Source organism: Mauremys reevesii, linkage group 6, assembly GCF_016161935.1.
Source record: "Mauremys reevesii isolate NIE-2019 linkage group 6, ASM1616193v1, whole genome shotgun sequence".
Classification (NCBI taxonomy): domain Eukaryota; kingdom Metazoa; phylum Chordata; order Testudines; family Geoemydidae; genus Mauremys; species Mauremys reevesii.
This window is the reverse complement of record NC_052628.1, coordinates 33,277,501-33,294,761: the sequence shown is the minus strand read 5'-3', so window position 1 is coordinate 33,294,761 and position 17,261 is coordinate 33,277,501. Positions and strand designations below refer to the sequence as shown.

General features: G+C 49.2%; 1 protein-coding gene across 1 annotated transcript in view; it reads right to left on the bottom strand.

Moving 5' to 3' along the window:
- The window catches only part of IL31RA (interleukin 31 receptor A), a 93,555-nt gene extending 80,151 nt beyond the window's left edge, over positions 1 to 13,404 (bottom strand). Inside the window, 1 exon segment of the mRNA XM_039543823.1 lies at positions 13,358 to 13,404. Within this exon segment, the coding sequence (XP_039399757.1) occupies positions 13,358 to 13,366 (9 nt within the window). The 5' untranslated portion in view covers positions 13,367 to 13,404.
- Between the last annotated feature and the right edge of the window lie 3,857 nt (positions 13,405 to 17,261).

Sequence of the window (17,261 nt, the reverse complement as noted above, 5' to 3'; positions counted from 1 at the left end):
TTCTTTTCTCAAAATTAAACATGCCCAGTGGTTTGGGTTTTTTTAAGCTTTTCCTCATAGGTCAGGTTTTCTACATAACATTGGTCATGCTACCAAAGAGTGTCATGAAACTCTTATCTTCATTGTTTCTTCTCCTTTTATCTATGAGAAGGAACAATATTTCTGAAAAAGAGAGTCTTACGAGTATGTCTACACTTCAATTTGACACCTGTGGCTGGCCTGTTTCAGCCAACTTGGGCTAAGGAGCTGTTTAATTATGGTGCAGGCTTGGGCTGAAGGACCCTGTAAGATGGGAAGGTACCAGAGTTTAGGCTACAGCCTGAGCCCAACAGCAGGGCAGCCTGAGCCAAGCAAACTGGCATGAGCCAGCTGTGGGTTTTCAATTGCAGTGAAGACTTACCTTAAATGATTTAAATGACATGTGGATTTTATGTCAGTGTTCAATGGGTGCTTGATCTTGGAGCTAACCCCTTCTTACTCACTGGGTTGAACTGGGGGGAACCACATGTTCAAAGGACAGTTTAGTATGACCCTCAGCATTGGAGTCTGTCCCATAAGATGATTTAATTAAGTCCTTGCACATCATGCTTCCTTTGTGTATGAAACCCACCTGGCACCCAGTAGCTGGCTATAGATTGAAACAGAAATCTAGTCATGAACTCTTTTAGGCAATCTGCCTCAGGAGACAACACTCACACAGCCAACTCTAAAAGGAAAGTTTAAGGAAGTTTTACTAGGTTCTACATGTGGTGTTTGTGAAAGCCTTATATACAAGCATCAACTCATTACGTGTTCCTCTCCTAGGGAAAGCAGCACCAAATATGTTTTTCTGCTCTAGACACTGTATCATTATAGAAATGAGTTGTCTAGATGCTCCACAACAGCCAGAAGCAGCTCAGTGGAATCATAAGCAAAACTAAAATGCCCTAAACAGCAAACGTCTGGCAAAAAGCCTACACTACATAAAACTATAGCAATTAAACTTTTTAGAAAAACAGTGCTCAAAAAGAGACTGACAATTAGTGACAGAGCTGAATTTCAACTTTTACTGATATAGGCAGTGAAAAAACTGAATAGATGCTTGAGCTGCAACCTTCTTATATAGCCTCTGGTCAGAACTGAAGATATAATCAAGCTGCTCAGCACCAAGGGAGACTGCTATCTATTCTAGAGTGTTCTGAACTCATGCAGGCATCATTTCCAGCAAAGATCAGTTACTTTTCCACACCGGACATCCTACAGATTTAACAGAAACACCACTATTCATAAGTCTAACTTATTGTAGCTGTACAACAGGGATTTCTCTTTAAGCGAGTGCATCCTCCCTCCCCCTCTAAAGATTAAAGGAGGCTATAATGAAATAGGAACTTACTAAGCAAAGTACAAGTAACACTTTTTCCTGTTTGGACCCAAAGACAGTTAAAAAAAATAAAAGAAAAAGAAAGAACGTCTGGGCCCCTGGGGAGCAGAGGGTATTTAGGAAACAAAATCCCGCAGAGATGCTGTGTATTGGGGGTTTGGGCATTTAGGAAACTAGAATTTTCCTCCATATGTGATGGATGCTATGCCTTAGGAAACAAACACAATATAACTAGCATGTATACATCATCTTTCATATAAATTACATCCCAAAGAGATTACAGAGTTAAATAACTGGAAGAGAGAAATCCAGAGTTCGTAGGAAAGATTTTCAGGTGAGATTTGGAGAAGTGACAAAATGTCAGTGTGGTGTCAAGACAAAGAGGTTCTTCCCCAGGACAGGAGCTAGAGCTACACCCAGTGTGCCCACAGTGTTACAGGAGCACGGTAGACTGGTACTGGACATAATGAAAGAGAGGGAAAGAAGCAGAGAAAGAACAGGGCAGGTGAAGCAAGTGTACAAGCATACTCCACAAATGACACTCAGACCTTATAAAGATCACAGTCCCTGTGCATTCCTCCAACCCACTCGAGACACGCCGCCTCTGAGTGGATCCCAGCCCCCCATGCATCCCTCCAACCCACCCGAGACACGTCGCCCCTGAGTGGATCCCAGCCCCCCGTGCATCCCTCCAACCCACCCGAGACACGTCGCCTATGAGGGATCCCAGCCCCCCGTGCATCCCTCCAACCCACCCGAGACACACTGCCTCTGATGGATCGCAGCCCCCCGTGCATCCCTCCAACCCACCCGAGACACGTCGCCCCTGAGTGGATCCCAGCCCCCCGTGCATCCCTCCAACCCACCCGAGACACACTGCCTCTGATGGATCGCAGCCCCCCGTGCGTCCCTCCAACCCACCCGAGACACACCGCCTCTGATGGATCGCAGCGCCCCATGCATCCCTCCAACCCACCCGAGACACACCACCTCTGAGTGGATCGCAGCGCCCCATGCATCCCTCCAACCCACCCGAGACACACCACCTCTGAGTGGATCCGAGCCCCCCATGCATCCCTCCAATCCACCCGAGACACACCGCCTCTGATGGATCGCAGCGCCCCATGCATCCCTCCAATCCACCCGAGACACACCGCCTCTGATGGATCACAGCCCCCTGTGCATCCCTCCAACCCACCCGAGACACGTCGCCTCTGTGTGGATCCCAGCCCCCCGTGCGTCCCTCCAACCCACCCGAGACACACCGCCTCTGATGGATCGCAGCGCCCCATGCATCCCTCCAATCCACCCGAGACACACCGCCTCTGATGGATCACAGCCCCCCGTGCGTCCCTCTAACCCACCCGAGACACACCGCCTCTGATGGATCGCAGCCCCCCGTGCGTCCCTCTAACCCACCCGAGACACGTCGCCTCTGATGGATCGCAGCCCCCCGTGCGTCCCTCCAACCCACCCGAGACACGTCGCCTCAGAAGGATCGCAGCCCCGTCGTCCCTCCAACCCACCGAGACACACCGCCTCTGATGGATCGCAGCCCCCGTCGTCCCTCCAACCCACCGAGACACACCGCCTCTGATGGATCGCAGCCCCGTCGTCCCTCCAACCCACCCGAGACACGTCGCCTCTGATGGATCGCAGCCCCGTCGTCCTCCAACCCACCGAGACACACCGCCTCTGATGGATCGCAGCCCCGTGCGTCCTCCAACCCACCGAGACACGTCGCCTCTGATGGATCGCAGCCCCCCGTGCGTCCCTCCAACCCACCGAGACACGTCGCCTCTGATGGATCGCAGCCCCGTCGTCCCTCCAACCCACCGAGACACGTCGCCTCTGATGGATCGCAGCCCCGTGCATCCCTCCAACCCACCGAGACACACCGCCTCTGATGGATCGCAGCCCCCGTCGTCCTCCAACCCACCGAGACACGTCGCCTCTGATGGATCGCAGCCCCCCGTGCATCCCTCCAACCCACCCGAGACACACCGCCTCTGATGGATCACAGCCCCGTCGTCCCTCCAACCCACCGAGACACACCGCCTCTGATGGATCGCAGCGCCCCATGCATCCTCCAACCCACCCGAGACACACCACCTCTGAGTGGATCGCAGCCCCATGCATCCCTCCAACCCACCCGAGACACACCACCTCTGAGTGGATCCGAGCCCCCCCTGCATCCCTCCAACCCACCCGAGACACACCGCCTCTGATGGATCGCAGCGCCCCATGCATCCCTCCAATCCACCCGAGACACACCGCCTCTGATGGATCACAGCCCCCTGTGCATCCCTCCAACCCACCCGAGACACGTCGCCTCTGTGTGGATCCCAGCCCCGTCGTCCCTCCAACCCACCGAGACACACCGCCTCTGATGGATCGCAGCGCCCCATGCATCCTCCAATCCACCGAGACACACCGCCTCTGATGGATCACAGCCCCCGTCGTCCCTCTAACCCACCGAGACACACCGCCTCTGATGGATCGCAGCCCCCCGTGCGTCCCTCCAACCCACCCGAGACACGTCGCCTCTGATGGATCGCAGCCCCCCGTGCGTCCCTCCAACCCACCCGAGACACGTCGCCTCTGATGGATCGCAGCCCCCCGTGCGTCCCTCCAACCCACCCGAGACACACCGCCTCGGATGGAGCGCAGCCCCGTCGTCCCTCCAACCACCCGAGACACACCGCCTCTGATGGATCGCAGCCCCCCGTGCGTCCCTCCAACCCACCCGAGACACGTCGCCTCTGATGGATCGCAGCCCCCCGTGCGTCCCTCCAACCCACCCGAGACACACCGCCTCTGATGGATCGCAGCCCCGTCGTCCCTCCAACCCACCCGAGACACGGCGCCTCTGATGGATAGCAGCCCCCCGTGCGTCCCTCGAACCCACCCGAGACACGCCGCCTCTGATGGATCGCAGCCCCCCGTGCGTCCCTCCAACCCACCGAGACACGCCGCCTCTGATGGATCGCAGCCCCGTGCGTCCCTCCAACCCACCGAGACACACCGCCTCTGATGGATCGCAGCCCCGTCGTCCCTCCAACCCACCCGAGACACACCGCCTCTGATGGATCGCAGCCCCCCGTGCATCCCTCCAACCCACCCGAGACACACCGCCTCTGATGGATCGCAGCCCCCCGTGCGTCCCTCCAACCCACCCGAGACACGTCGCCTCTGATGGATCGCAGCCCCCCGTGCGTCCCTCCAACCCACCCGAGACACACCGCCTCTGATGGATAGCAGCCCCCCGTGCGTCCCTCCAACCCACCCGAGACACACCGCCTCTGATGGATCGCAGCCCCCCGTGCGTCCCTCCAACCCACCCGAGACACACCGCCTCTGATGGATCGCAGCCCCCCGTGCGTCCCTCCAACCCACCCGAGACACACCGCCTCTGATGGATCGCAGCCCCCCGTGCGTCCCTCCAACCCACCCGAGACACGTCGCCTCTGATGGATCGCAGCCCCCCGTGCATCCCTCCCACTCACCCACGGCTCACAAACCTGCCAAGCCCCGCAACAAGCCCCAGCCTCGCCCCCGAGACGCGGCCCGGGCGCCTACCCACCCTGCGCCGAGAGGCGCTTGGAGCCGCCGCGCGGGCTGACGGGCGGGGCCGCGCGCTCCCACCTGCGGATAGCGGCCCCCGAGCCGGGCCTGCGCGGGGGAGACAGCGCCCCTCAGCCACAGCGCCTCAGCTCGGCGCCCCCTGCGCGGCCCCCGGCTCCCGCCCAGCCGCGGGGCTGAGGCTGGGATATGCCACCCCCTGGGGAGGGGCAGGACCCGCTGCCGGGAGAGAGACCCGAAGGGCCCAGCTCGGTGCCGCCAGATCAAGAGACACGAAACCGCTGCGGGGCTGGGGCTTGTCTCCACGCGCAGGACCAGACGCTTAAGTCCAGGCGAGCTGTGATTGCCGTGGCCCCGCGCCGTGAGACCCCAGCGCGGGGGCTTCCCCCACAGACCTCCCCCTCCGAAAACGATCAGGAGAGCGGGTAGGACCAGGGGGGGCCGCGCAAAGTACTTACGAGGTATCAACACTGTAAACCAGAAACTATCAAAACCGAGTCTAAGCTTAAATTGTTTTACAGTAAAAACCCTTCGTTTTATGAATAAGGAATCACACTAGGTACCGCACACGTTGCAGGATGCATTTGTCATACTACTCCAGAGATTTCAAATGCATTGAAAGAATTAGACTGGGAAAGGATGTTAAGCTATTCTTCCTCGGGAACATTTTGTGATTTCCTCACCACCACGCCCCAGGGAAAAATGATTCATACAACGAGGCGTGCACAGGAGTTATGTTGATAAAATTGAGGTGGTAGGGTAATTTTTTAGAAGGCTTATGCCCTGATCTAGGAAAAGGATCCATCCTTCAGCATCACAAACAATGAAAGGCATATGACTCAAGCAGACGTACAAAACAGGGGAGGAAAGGACTATACATGCAAGGATGTAGATACCCTTACCCTTTTTAATCCGAGCGTTTAGCGCAGCTTCAATGCCCCGTGGATTGTTTCCATTAGGAGAAATTGATAGAGTCCTGCTTATTTACCATGGTGGTTGAATTGTTCAATGAGACTGAGGATTCAGAAGGCTCTCTCTATACACCAGCAGTAACGGTAGCCTACTGAAACCTCAGAGTGATTGAACTACTCAACCATCCCACCAGATTGTCAAGGGGTGTGGTTTTTGTCACTTCCAAGAAACTCACAACCTGCTGAAACACTCTGGATTCAAAGTTTCTCCCTTGATTTGTGTGTAATTCACCTAGTAGGAGGGACCCCAACTCTGATGAATTCCTTCACTAGAACCACTCATGCTTTTACAGCCTCTTGGTTTCTTTGGATATGGCTACACTACAGGATTATTCCGATTTTACAGAAACTGATTTTTGGAAACAGATTGTATAAAGTCAAGTGCACACGACCACACTCAGCACATTAATTCGGTGGTGTACATCCATGTACCGAGGCTAGCATTGACTTACAAAGCATTGCACTGTGGGTAGCTATCCAATAGTTCCCGCAGTCTCCCCCGCCCATTGGAATTCTGGGTTGAGATCCCAATGCCTGATGAGGCCAAAAATTTGTCATGGGTGGTTATGGGTAAATGTTATCAGTCAATCCTCCCTCCATGAAAGCAACGGCAGACAATCAATCATTTTGAACCCTTTTCCCTGGATTGCCCGGGCAGATGCAATAGCACAGCAACCATGGAGCCCATTCAGCCTTTTTTCACTGTTACCATACGTCTACTGGATGTTGCTAACAGATGCAGTACCGCAGCACTACACAGCAGCATCCCCTTGCCTTTGCAAGTTAGCAAAGACAGTTACCAGCTCTACTGTACCGTCTGCTGCTTTGCAAGTTGACAATGATGGTTACCAGTTATAGTGTACCATCTGCTCCTGTCATGGGTGAGGTCGGTTGGGGGACACATGGACAAAAATGGGAATGACTCCACTGGTCATTCTCTTCTTTAAGCTTTGTCTAATGGAGACTCAGTCCTCCCTAGAATCTCAGGCAAGACTACTAAAAAACCAGAGACGCAAATAGCCACTCTGGGTCAGAGCCCCAGATATCCCACAGAAATGATGAGCTGCATGCCATTCTAGGGGGTGACCCTGCCACAACCCCACCCATTGCTTCCCTCCTCCCCCTGGCCCGGGCTACCGTGGCAGTTATCCCCTCATTTGTGTGATGAAGTAATAAAGAATGCATGAATAAGAAACAACACTGACTTTATTGCCTCTCTAAGCAGAGATCAAAGGGGGGGGGGGAGGGCAGTCTCCAGCTGCCATGATATTCCAGGCAGGAGTGAATCTCCATTAGAGAGAAGACGAGAATGACCTGGAGTCATTCCCATTTTTGCCCAGGTGCCCCTAGCTGACCTTACCAAGGCCAGCCAGGAGCACTCACAGGACACTGATGACAGATACCAGTCCTACTGTACCGTCGGAAAGGGAAGGGAAGGGGATGCTGCAGTGTAGTGCTGCAGCACTGTGTCTGCCAGCAGCATCCAGTAAATATACAGTGACATTGAAAAACAGCAAGTAACTATTTTTTCCCCTGTGCATTCACGGGAGGGGGGGGGGGGCTGACGACATCTACCCTGAACCACCCGCGACAATGTTTTTTTACCCTTTAGGCTTTGGGAGCTTAGCCAAGAATTCAAATGGTCTTCGGAGAGTGCAGGAACTGTGGGATAGCTACAGTCGTCAGTCGCCCCTCCCTCCGTAAGCGTCCATTTGATTCTTTGGTTTTCTGGTACGCTTGTCTCAGCTTCTTAAGTTTCACGCAGCACTGTGTTGAGTCCCTGTTGTGGCCTCTGTCTCTAGCCTTGGAGCTTTTTTTCAAATGTTTTGGCATTTCGTCTATTTAGAACGGAGTTCTGATAAAACAGATTCATCTCCCCATACAGAGATCAGCTTCAGTACCTCCCCTATGATCCATGCTGGACCTCTTTTTTGATTCTGGGACTGCATGGTCACCTGTGCTGATCAGCTCTCCATGCTGTACAAACAGGAAATTAAATTAAAAAGTTCACAGGGCTTTTCCTGTCCATGCATCCGAGTTCAGATTGCTGTCCAGAGCGGTCACAATGGGGCACTGTGGGATAGTTCCCAGAGGCCAATACCGTCAAATTGTGGCCACACTAACCCTAATTCGAAATGGCAATACTGATTTCAGTGCTACTCCCCTCATCGGGGAGGAGTACACATATTTATATTAAAAGCCCTTTATATCAATATAAAGGACTGCGTTGTGTGGATGGGTGCAGGGTTAATTTGGTTTAACGCTGTTAAATTCGAGAAATTCGTAGTGTAGACCAGGCCTAAGTGGGCAAACTTCAATCGCTTTTGTGAAGTCAGTAGGAACTAGCAAATATTCATTGTCATCCTCAGTCTCAGACAGAAGCCCAAGCACATAAATAGCAATGCACTGCACCAGTACACCCACAATATATGGCTGCATTTGGGCTCTTCCTGTCTTAGGGGAATCCTCCTTTGAAATTCAAGCATCACATTGGTGCAAGGAATTAATCTCTACATCCTGACAGCATTTCCCCAGTAGAAATCCTCCCTTAGCTTGGCTAAAGTTTTTGAAACCCCAAAATGTTCAACAGTTTTAAAATCATGACAACCTCAGAACCTCTCTTTTCCTGTTACAAGCTGCTATCCCCCTGCCCCCCCATACAATATTTCATTTTTAAAGTCCAAGCTTTCTCACTGTGACCAGAAAGCTTTTATTTTATTTGAGGTGATGCTACCTTCCAAGATAGTTGCATTTGTTAAATGATTTTCCAATCACACAGTATCAAGTTCCTCTCTCTGGGAAGCTTTTAGCTATTCTGCAGTCCATTCCTGCAACCTCCGCATGCACTGTCCCAATGGATGAACCAAGAACATTTGCACTTCTACAAATTATGTGAAGGGAGACAGACATCTCTTCCTGAGTACACACATTCCCTTGAGCAAACAAATCCCTTCCTCTTTTTATTACAGTAGTGTCTGTAATTAGCCTCCCATCAAAGTCTGGACAAGGCATGAAGCACTATCATGCTTGTAGCCAGGTCTGTATGCGACAGTGAAACCATAGCACTGCAGTTCTTCCAGTCACCTAAAATCGAAAGAGGCATGGCAAGGGTGCATTCTCTGTCCTAACCACAAACTTCCCCTATAAATAATATTGTAAGTGTTCTACAGATTTAGCCACTTAAAGGGATTCAGTTTTGATGGTGCAATAATTTATATCTGGAGAACTTAGACTTTTGATGTAATAAACCACTACCCTCAAAGTCCTTTGCGTTTGTCACAGGTTCCGCTCACTGCTTGTCTCCTGCTGGTTGTCCTGGGAATTAGCTCTGCCAATTTGTGCTCTCCCTGTGGAGGCCCCACATCCTGTCTCGGTCTGCAGCCCCACTCACTCCTGGATCTGCAGCCTCCTCTTCATGGCTTGGCCATCCGGGCAGGTCACCAAGATCCTCCCTTTCCAGGGAATTCAGTCTTTCAAGACCTGCTAGCCGGCATTTCCCACGCCCTGGCCTCTCCAGTGGTAGATAGGGGAACCCAGGCTCACCCTCCACAGCAGCTTCCAGTCCAGGGACCCTCAGCTCAGCAGTCCTGGGCTTTCCTGTCTCAGCCCTCACTCCTCCTTCCCTGGACTGCTTCCTACCACTGGTACAACTCATCCCCCTTCCCAGGGAGTGTCTACTCTTTCCCAGTAGCCTGTCTGTAGTGCACTACCTGATTTTATAGACCAATTTGTTCCTGCACAGGTGAGCCTCTTTCTAATTAACTGCCTCCAGCCTAAAACTCTTCTGTTTGCAGCATAATTAGCTGAGGGCCCTCCTGGTCTAATTCAGCTCTTGCAGGGCTAGTGCAGGGAGCACACCCCATCAGTGTTCTTCTTTCAAAACTGCCACCAAGCCACAAATACAAGCATCTGTGTCAAATATGAAAAGGGATTTGTAACATGTAATTGTAAGGTAAAATGGGAGCAGTCACAAGAGCCTTTTTTTAAAACTCTGAAAATGCTAATTGGCACACTGTTGACCACAGAAATGGTTTTCCTGTCTCATGCAACCTATACAGTGGTTTTGCAATTTTGCAACAGATAAGCCTTCTTGTAATAGGAGCAGGGTCCTATTCTGCACAGAGTGGGGAAGTGACCATTTCTGTACAATTTCAATTTTCTCTTTCCTCAGTGGAAATTACTGATTGTGTGCCCACAGTAAATATTTTTGTAATAACTTTTCTTTGGGTTCAGTTTCAGATTGCCAATCATAAATTTATCAAAGATTATTTGTAAGTATTAGCTCTTGTTCAAAGGTTTTAGCATGCACCAAGGTATCATCTAGGCATAGCAAACCAGCTAAGAGGAGCATGCCATGTAATACCCTCTCCATTAGCCTTTCAAATGTGTCTGGTGCATTGTACAAGCCAAAAGCCAGCACTTTAAATTCCCACAGGCCTTGTGCTGCTGTGAAGCAGTTGTTTCACTGATCTTTGGCTCAGTTTCCACTTGCCCATGCTCACTTTTAAGATGCAGTGTGGAAAACCAGATTGGACCTGTAACAGCATCCAGGGTATCCTCTGTTTGTGGCACTGGATAAATCCTTTAAAGTGACTTCATTTAATTTTCTCTATTTCAGAGTCTGGTGCTGCCACTCTTTTTCTTAACCAAAACTATAGATGAGACCCAAGGACCAGTGGGAGCCTCAATCATGTGTTGCTAATATATTTCCTCAATGACTTGTGATGCCTCTTCCCTCTTAATTATTGGTAAACAATAAGGTGGCAGTTTAATTGTCCAATTTTTCCCCAGTATCAATCTTGTGCTGGACCACTGCCATACAACCTACATCTTTCTTGGATTGGGAGAACTCCTGATTCTCAGCCAGAACATCTTAGACCATTCTACTGTTGCTCATTTAAATGAACAGCACTGCACTGGAACAAGTCCAATAGAAACTCTGGGAACTCACTTGCTAAGAGTAAAACTATAGAGGGGAGGGGTGCATTTACTAGATTCATTGGTTCACATTTTGTAAGCATGGTTCTCTCCTCCCCCCTTTTTTTCCCCCCAAAAAACTATTTACAGCTGGTCAAAAACCATTCAGCAAATGGTCAGGAATCTGTTCAGGATCTGAATGCAGAATTTTAGCAGCTAAAAGTTGCCTGAGCTCTAGGTGGCAAAACGGATTACAACTACTCGCCATGTTACTTTTGCTGGAAAGCTACCACAAAATGCCTACAAATCATCTGCTGCACCTCAGCCACATTTTTAAAGGGAATGTCCACAGACAATCTGTAAGACACCATTCCTGGTATTTATTACATTAGCCATAATAAAATCCAAACCAATTATTAGCTAATGCACCATCTTAGCTATCTAGACGTCTGACTATCTAAATTCCAGAGATCCAGTTTTCAAACAAGTGCAGGTTCCCCATAGTTTCCATCTGAAACCAATTAGATAGTAGGTTTTGGATCCCCTATTCCCTAGCCTTTTCAGCAGGTCTTATGTCTTAAATTTACGTTTAACCACCATCCACTATCTCCATACCTTTCACAGATCCTATTACACACTCAATAGTCAGGCTCTCATTATTGTTTAACTGCCCAGATCTAAAACTGTTGGGCTGATCCTTGTACCTCCCCACATCCCCCATTTCCTGAACTGGATGAAGGATCTTCATAAGCACTTGTGTTGCTCTGCCCTAGCCAGTCTAAATTTATAACAATCCTTTCTGTGGCCATTTTCCACAGTACCAGCACATTTAACTCAATCGCTTCCCTTCATTTTTGCATTATTGCCAATTTCCCTTGTTTAATAGAAAAATTGATTACTTCAGCTTAATCCTTCAAAAGCAAACCAGATTAGAATCCCTTCCCCCCCCCCCTCATCATACATATTAGACATGGAGCTGTATATACAAGGTTCATGGCAATCAGATTTCATCTTCCTAACTAGAAACTGCTTACTCTTCCGGTGCACTGCTGCAAGGAGAGTCAAGTTAAATGGAAAATTCTACAGCCTTTCAAAGTGCCTTTGACCGCCTTTTGCTGAACCTGATCTGCAAGTCTAAATCCAGCTGAGTGTCTATAAATCTGTCCATTGCAAATTAATCCCGGAAGTCCTTGGTGGAATCGGGATATTCCAGGAAAACAAAGTCTCCTCCAGTCCTCTGCCAGTGCAGGTGAAGTATCTTCTTTCCCTCACCTCCTATCTCAGTTGAACCCCAGCCAGCTTCAATTGATGGCTGGCCCCAAACTGCATATCAAGAGTTTGTACCAAATCTAGATAACAAGAACATCAATTTCACTCTGCAGCTGCCCAGGCTCCCAAAGTCTGCAGCTCCAGAGAAGTCCCACCATGCAGACTCACTCAGACTTTGCAGAAAGTGAAATTGACAAGAGTTGTCCAGGCAAGCAGTCAGGGAGCCATCATTTTTATTTTGATTTTTTTTGGAAAATGAGTATTTTTGGCAAAAGTTGTTTTCTAGTACAAAATTTCCATTTTGCGAAAAGGACTTTTTCATCAGAAAATCATTCAGATGAAAATTTTTTGACCAGCTCTAATTCTATGATTCTACTGCAGGGCAGAGTTAAGTTTGTTTGGGTGCACTAAGTGGACATGTTTGGGTCACATGCTCCAGGAGATACAGAAACAAAACAGAACAAAAGTATTAAAATATATTAAAATACTGCTAAACAGTATTTTAATATGATAGTGTACCCCAACATTTTAAATTTCTTAGTTTTTTTATAACTATTTAGATACTTTGCAACCAAGAAACTCTTGTGAATCAATAATTTAATGAGCAGTGCTGACCAAAATCATGGACTAAACCTGAACTCACTACTTATTCAGACAAAACTCCCCTAGACATCACAAAGTTTTGTCTGAATGAGGCATGAGCAAGAAGTTCAGGGTTTGGTCCTATGTTTTTATTTTTGTATCAGCAGCAGCTTTATCCTGGATTTTGTCTAATGATTCCCTGTGCTAACAGACAATGTATTGTTTTTAGTTAGTACCATCAACTCAAAAATGGCTCAGTCCTGCAGAGTGCTGAGCACTCTAACCAAATCTAGCAAAGTTTTTAAGCATGTGCTTAACTTAAAGGAATGCGAGTCATCCTTTGACTTCTATGGGACTACTTAGATTCTTAAAGTTAAGCACATACTTAAATGTTTTTCTGGATTGGAATAGAGTGCTTATCACATGACAGGATAAAGTCCAGAAGCAGTTAGTGAAATCAGCATAAGTTATCCAGGCTGTTGAATCTATTTGTAATGATTCAATGGGAAGAAATTAAGTCTTTTTCCCCCCTTTTTTAAAGTGTATTATGTGATTTACCAAATGGAAGCACTAGTATGTATCAGATTGAAGGACATTTAGAAACAAATAAATAGACTCACACAATAAAATTAAATAGCAAATATAGAGAAAAAAGTATAGTCATTGAAATCAGTACCAGAAACATGTTTTCTGGTCCACAGTGTGCACTTTGGCATTTGGGCACAGCTACACAGTGATGTGTGGGAATCCCCTCAAATGGGCAGACATCTCCTCCCATCCTGAAATTGTCCTAGCTGCATGGTGGGCAGTCAGGCAGGAACTGTATCGGCTAGGTTGCTGTTCCTGCAATGAGGGGGAAGAGGGTAACCTTGAAGGAGAAGACCCAACACACAAACTCCTTCTCTCCACTACCCCAGTAATGTCTTAGCTGGAAAGTAGGGAGTGGCTGGGCCATAACCATGTTAGTATGGCTGCTGGATCATGGCTGCTGCTCCCCTCTCCCAATTACACCCTTTAAAAAAGGGCAGACCCCATCTACTAAAACTGGCTCTACTAGGTCAAAATCAGCATCTGCTTGACAATTTTTATCCTAAGGCCTAGTCTACACTACAAGTTTAGTTCGAATTTAGCAGCGTTAAATCGAATTAACCCTGCACCCGTCCACACAACGAAGCCATTTACTTTGACATAAAGGGCTCTTAAAATCAATTTCTGTACTCCTCCCCAACGAGGGGAGTAGTGCCGAAATAGACATTGCCATTTCGAATTAGGGTTAGTGTGGCCACAATTCGATGGTATTGGCCTCCAGGACCTATCCCAAAGTGCACCATTGTGACCCTCTGGACAGCAATCTGAACTCGGATGCACTGGGCAGGCAGACAGGAAAATCCCTGTGAACTTTTGAATTTCATTTCCTGTTTGCCTAGCATAGAGAGCACAGGTAACCATGCAGTCCGAGAATCAAAAAAAAGCACCAGCATGGACTGAACAGGAGGTACTGGATCTGATCGCTATATGGGGAGAGGATTCCGTTCTAGCAGAACTACGTTCCAAAAGACAAAATGCCAAAACATTTGAAAATATCTCTAGGGGCATGATGGAGAGGGGCCACAATAGGGACTCACTACAGTGCCACGTGAAAGTTAAGGAGCTCAGACAAGCCTACCAGAAAACCAAAGAAGCAAACGGAAGGTCCGGGGCAGAGCCGCAGACATCCCGCTTCTACGCTGAGCTGCATGCAATTCTAGGGGGGGTCTGCCATCACTACCCTACCCCGACCGTGGATTCCGAGGTAGGGGTAATCTTAGCCATGCCTGAGGATTCTGCAGACAGGGAAGATGAGGAGGACAACGACAACGACGAGCTTGCAGAGAGCACACAGCACTCCGTTCTCCCCAGCAGCCAGGATCTTTTCTGAGCCTGACTGAAGTACCCTCCCAAGGCATTATCCCAGACCATGAAGCCATGGAAGGGACCTCTGGTGAGTGTACCTTTGTAAATATAAAACATGGTTTAAAAGCAAGCTTTTTTTAATGATTAAATTGCCCTGAGGACTTGGGATGCATTCGCGGCCAGTACAGCTACTGGAGAAGTCTGTTAACGTGTCTGGGGATGGAGCGGAAATCCTCCAGGGACATCTCCATGAAGCTCTCTTGGAGGTACTCCAAAAGCCTTTCCCGAAGGTTTCTGGGCAGTGCAGCCTTATTCCGTCCTCCATGGTAAGACACTTGACCACCCCATGCTAGCAGCAAGTAATCTGGTATCATTGCATGACAAAGCCTGGCAGCGTATGGTCCCGGTGTTTGCTGGCATTCAAACAACATCCGTTCTTTACCTTGCTGTGTTATCCTCAGGAGAGTGATATCGTTCATGGTAACCTGGTTGAAATACGGGAATTTAATTAAGGGGACAGAGGTGGCTGTTACTACTGGGCTGTTTGCCTGTGGCTGAAAAGAAATCCTTCCCTGCAGTTATCCAAGTGAGGAGGGGGTGGTGCGGAATTGGCACTGAGCTTTTCGTGTTTGGCTAGCAGGGATCTTCCCTGATACCAGCCACGCGGTGGTGGGAGGGGTAAAGCGATCATCCCAGAGAATTGGATGGTGAGGGGGGTTAGTTTAGTTTAGTTTCTGCTGCTGCATGTTAACAGGAAAACCACAGCACTCAAGGGGCTTTGCTTGGTATGTGGGAAAGGAGGGCGCTGCTTTTATGAAGGCTGCAGAAGCTGAAAGACAATGGCTTACCATGGCCGCATGCAAGCCAAATTCTGTTGCCCGGACCTGCGTCTCTGATCTCTAACACCAAAGCCGCAGGTACTCAATATTAAATGCAAAATGTAACCTTGTACTGAAATCATATGTGCTATGTAATGTGAAAAGTGTTGCTCACCGTGAAAGAGTATAACCATTGTTCTGTAAAATGTATCTTTTTAAATACTTTTCCCTTTTTTTCCCCACCTCCAGCTGCAAATTTTTCAAGCCTCCCTTCTCCGTCCCGAAGGCTATCTCAGATAAGGCGGCAGAAAAAAAAAGGACGCGAGACGAAATGTTATCTGAAATCATGGAATCGACCCGCAATGAAAGAGCTCATCTGAATGAGTGGAAGATGCAGTATCAAAGTACAGGAAAGATGCCAGTGAACGTGAGGACATGAGGGACCAATGTGAGGACATGAGGGACGCTCGAGATGAGAGGTGGCGGCAGGAAGATATGAGGTGTCGGGATGCAACGCTAGGGCTGCTGTGTGATCAAACTGACATGCTCCGGCGTCTGGTGGAGCTTCAGGAACGGCAGCAGGATCACAGAGTGCCGCCGCAGCCCCTGTATAACCGCCCTCCCTCCTCCAAGTTCCATACACATCTGGGTGAGGAGGCTAAGAACGCGGGGAGGAGGCTCCGTGCACCTGCCCACTCCACCCCAGTGGACAGCCCAAGCAGAAGGCTGTCATTTTTTTGAACTTTTGAAGTGCCCTTTTCCTTCCCTCCTATCCTCCTCCCAAACGCCACCTGGGTTACCTTGTCAGTTCTCTCCCTCTTTTTATAATCAATTAATAAAGAAGACATGATTTTTAAAGGTTAGTGACTTTATTTCCTTAGAAAGCAAGCTGTGATCAAAGGGGGAGGTGGGTTGCTTACAGGGAATGAGTCAATCAAGGAGAAACAAACAACTTTCAAACCGCAGCCTGGCCAGTCACGAAACTGTTTTTCAAAGCTTCTCTGATGCGCAGCGCTTCCTGGTGTGCTCTTCTAATCGCCCTGGTGTCTCGCTGCGCGTAATCAGCGGCCAGGTGATTTGCCTCAGCCTCCCACCCCACCATAAACATCTCCCCCTTACTCTCACAGAGATTGTGAAGCACACAGCAAGCAGCAATAACAATGGGGATATTGGTTTGGCTGAGGTCTGAGCGAGTCAGTAACGTGCACCAGCATCCCTTTAAATGTCCAAATGCACATTCTACCACCATTCTGCACTTGCTCAGCCTATAGTTGAACAGCTCCTGACTACTGTCCAGGCTGCCTGTGTATGGCTTCATGAGCCATGGCATTAAGGAGTAGGCTGGGTCCCCAAGGATAACTATAGGCATTATAACATCCCCAACTGTTATTTTCTGGTCTGGGAAGTAAATCCCCTGCTGCAGCCGTTTAAACAGATTCGTGTTCCTGAAGATGTGAGCATTATGAACCCTTCCCAGCCATCCTACGTTGATGTTGGTGAAACATCCCCTGTGATCCACCAGCGCTTGCAGCACCATTGAAAAGTATCCCTTGCGGTTTATGTACTGGCTGCCCTGGTGCTCCGGTGCCAAGATAGGGATATGGGTTCCGTCTATCGCCCCATCAGTTAAGGAATCCCATTGCAGCAAAGCCATCCACTAGGACCTGCACATTTCCCAGAGTCACTACCTTTGGTAGCAGCAGCTCAGTGATTGCTTTGGCTACTTGCATCACAGCCGTCCCCACAGTAGATTTGCCCACTCCAAATTGATTCCCGACTGACTGGTAGCTGTCTGGCGTTGCAAGCTTCCAGAGGGCTATCGCCGCTCGCTTCTCAACTGTGAGGGCTGCTCTCATCTTGGTATTCTGG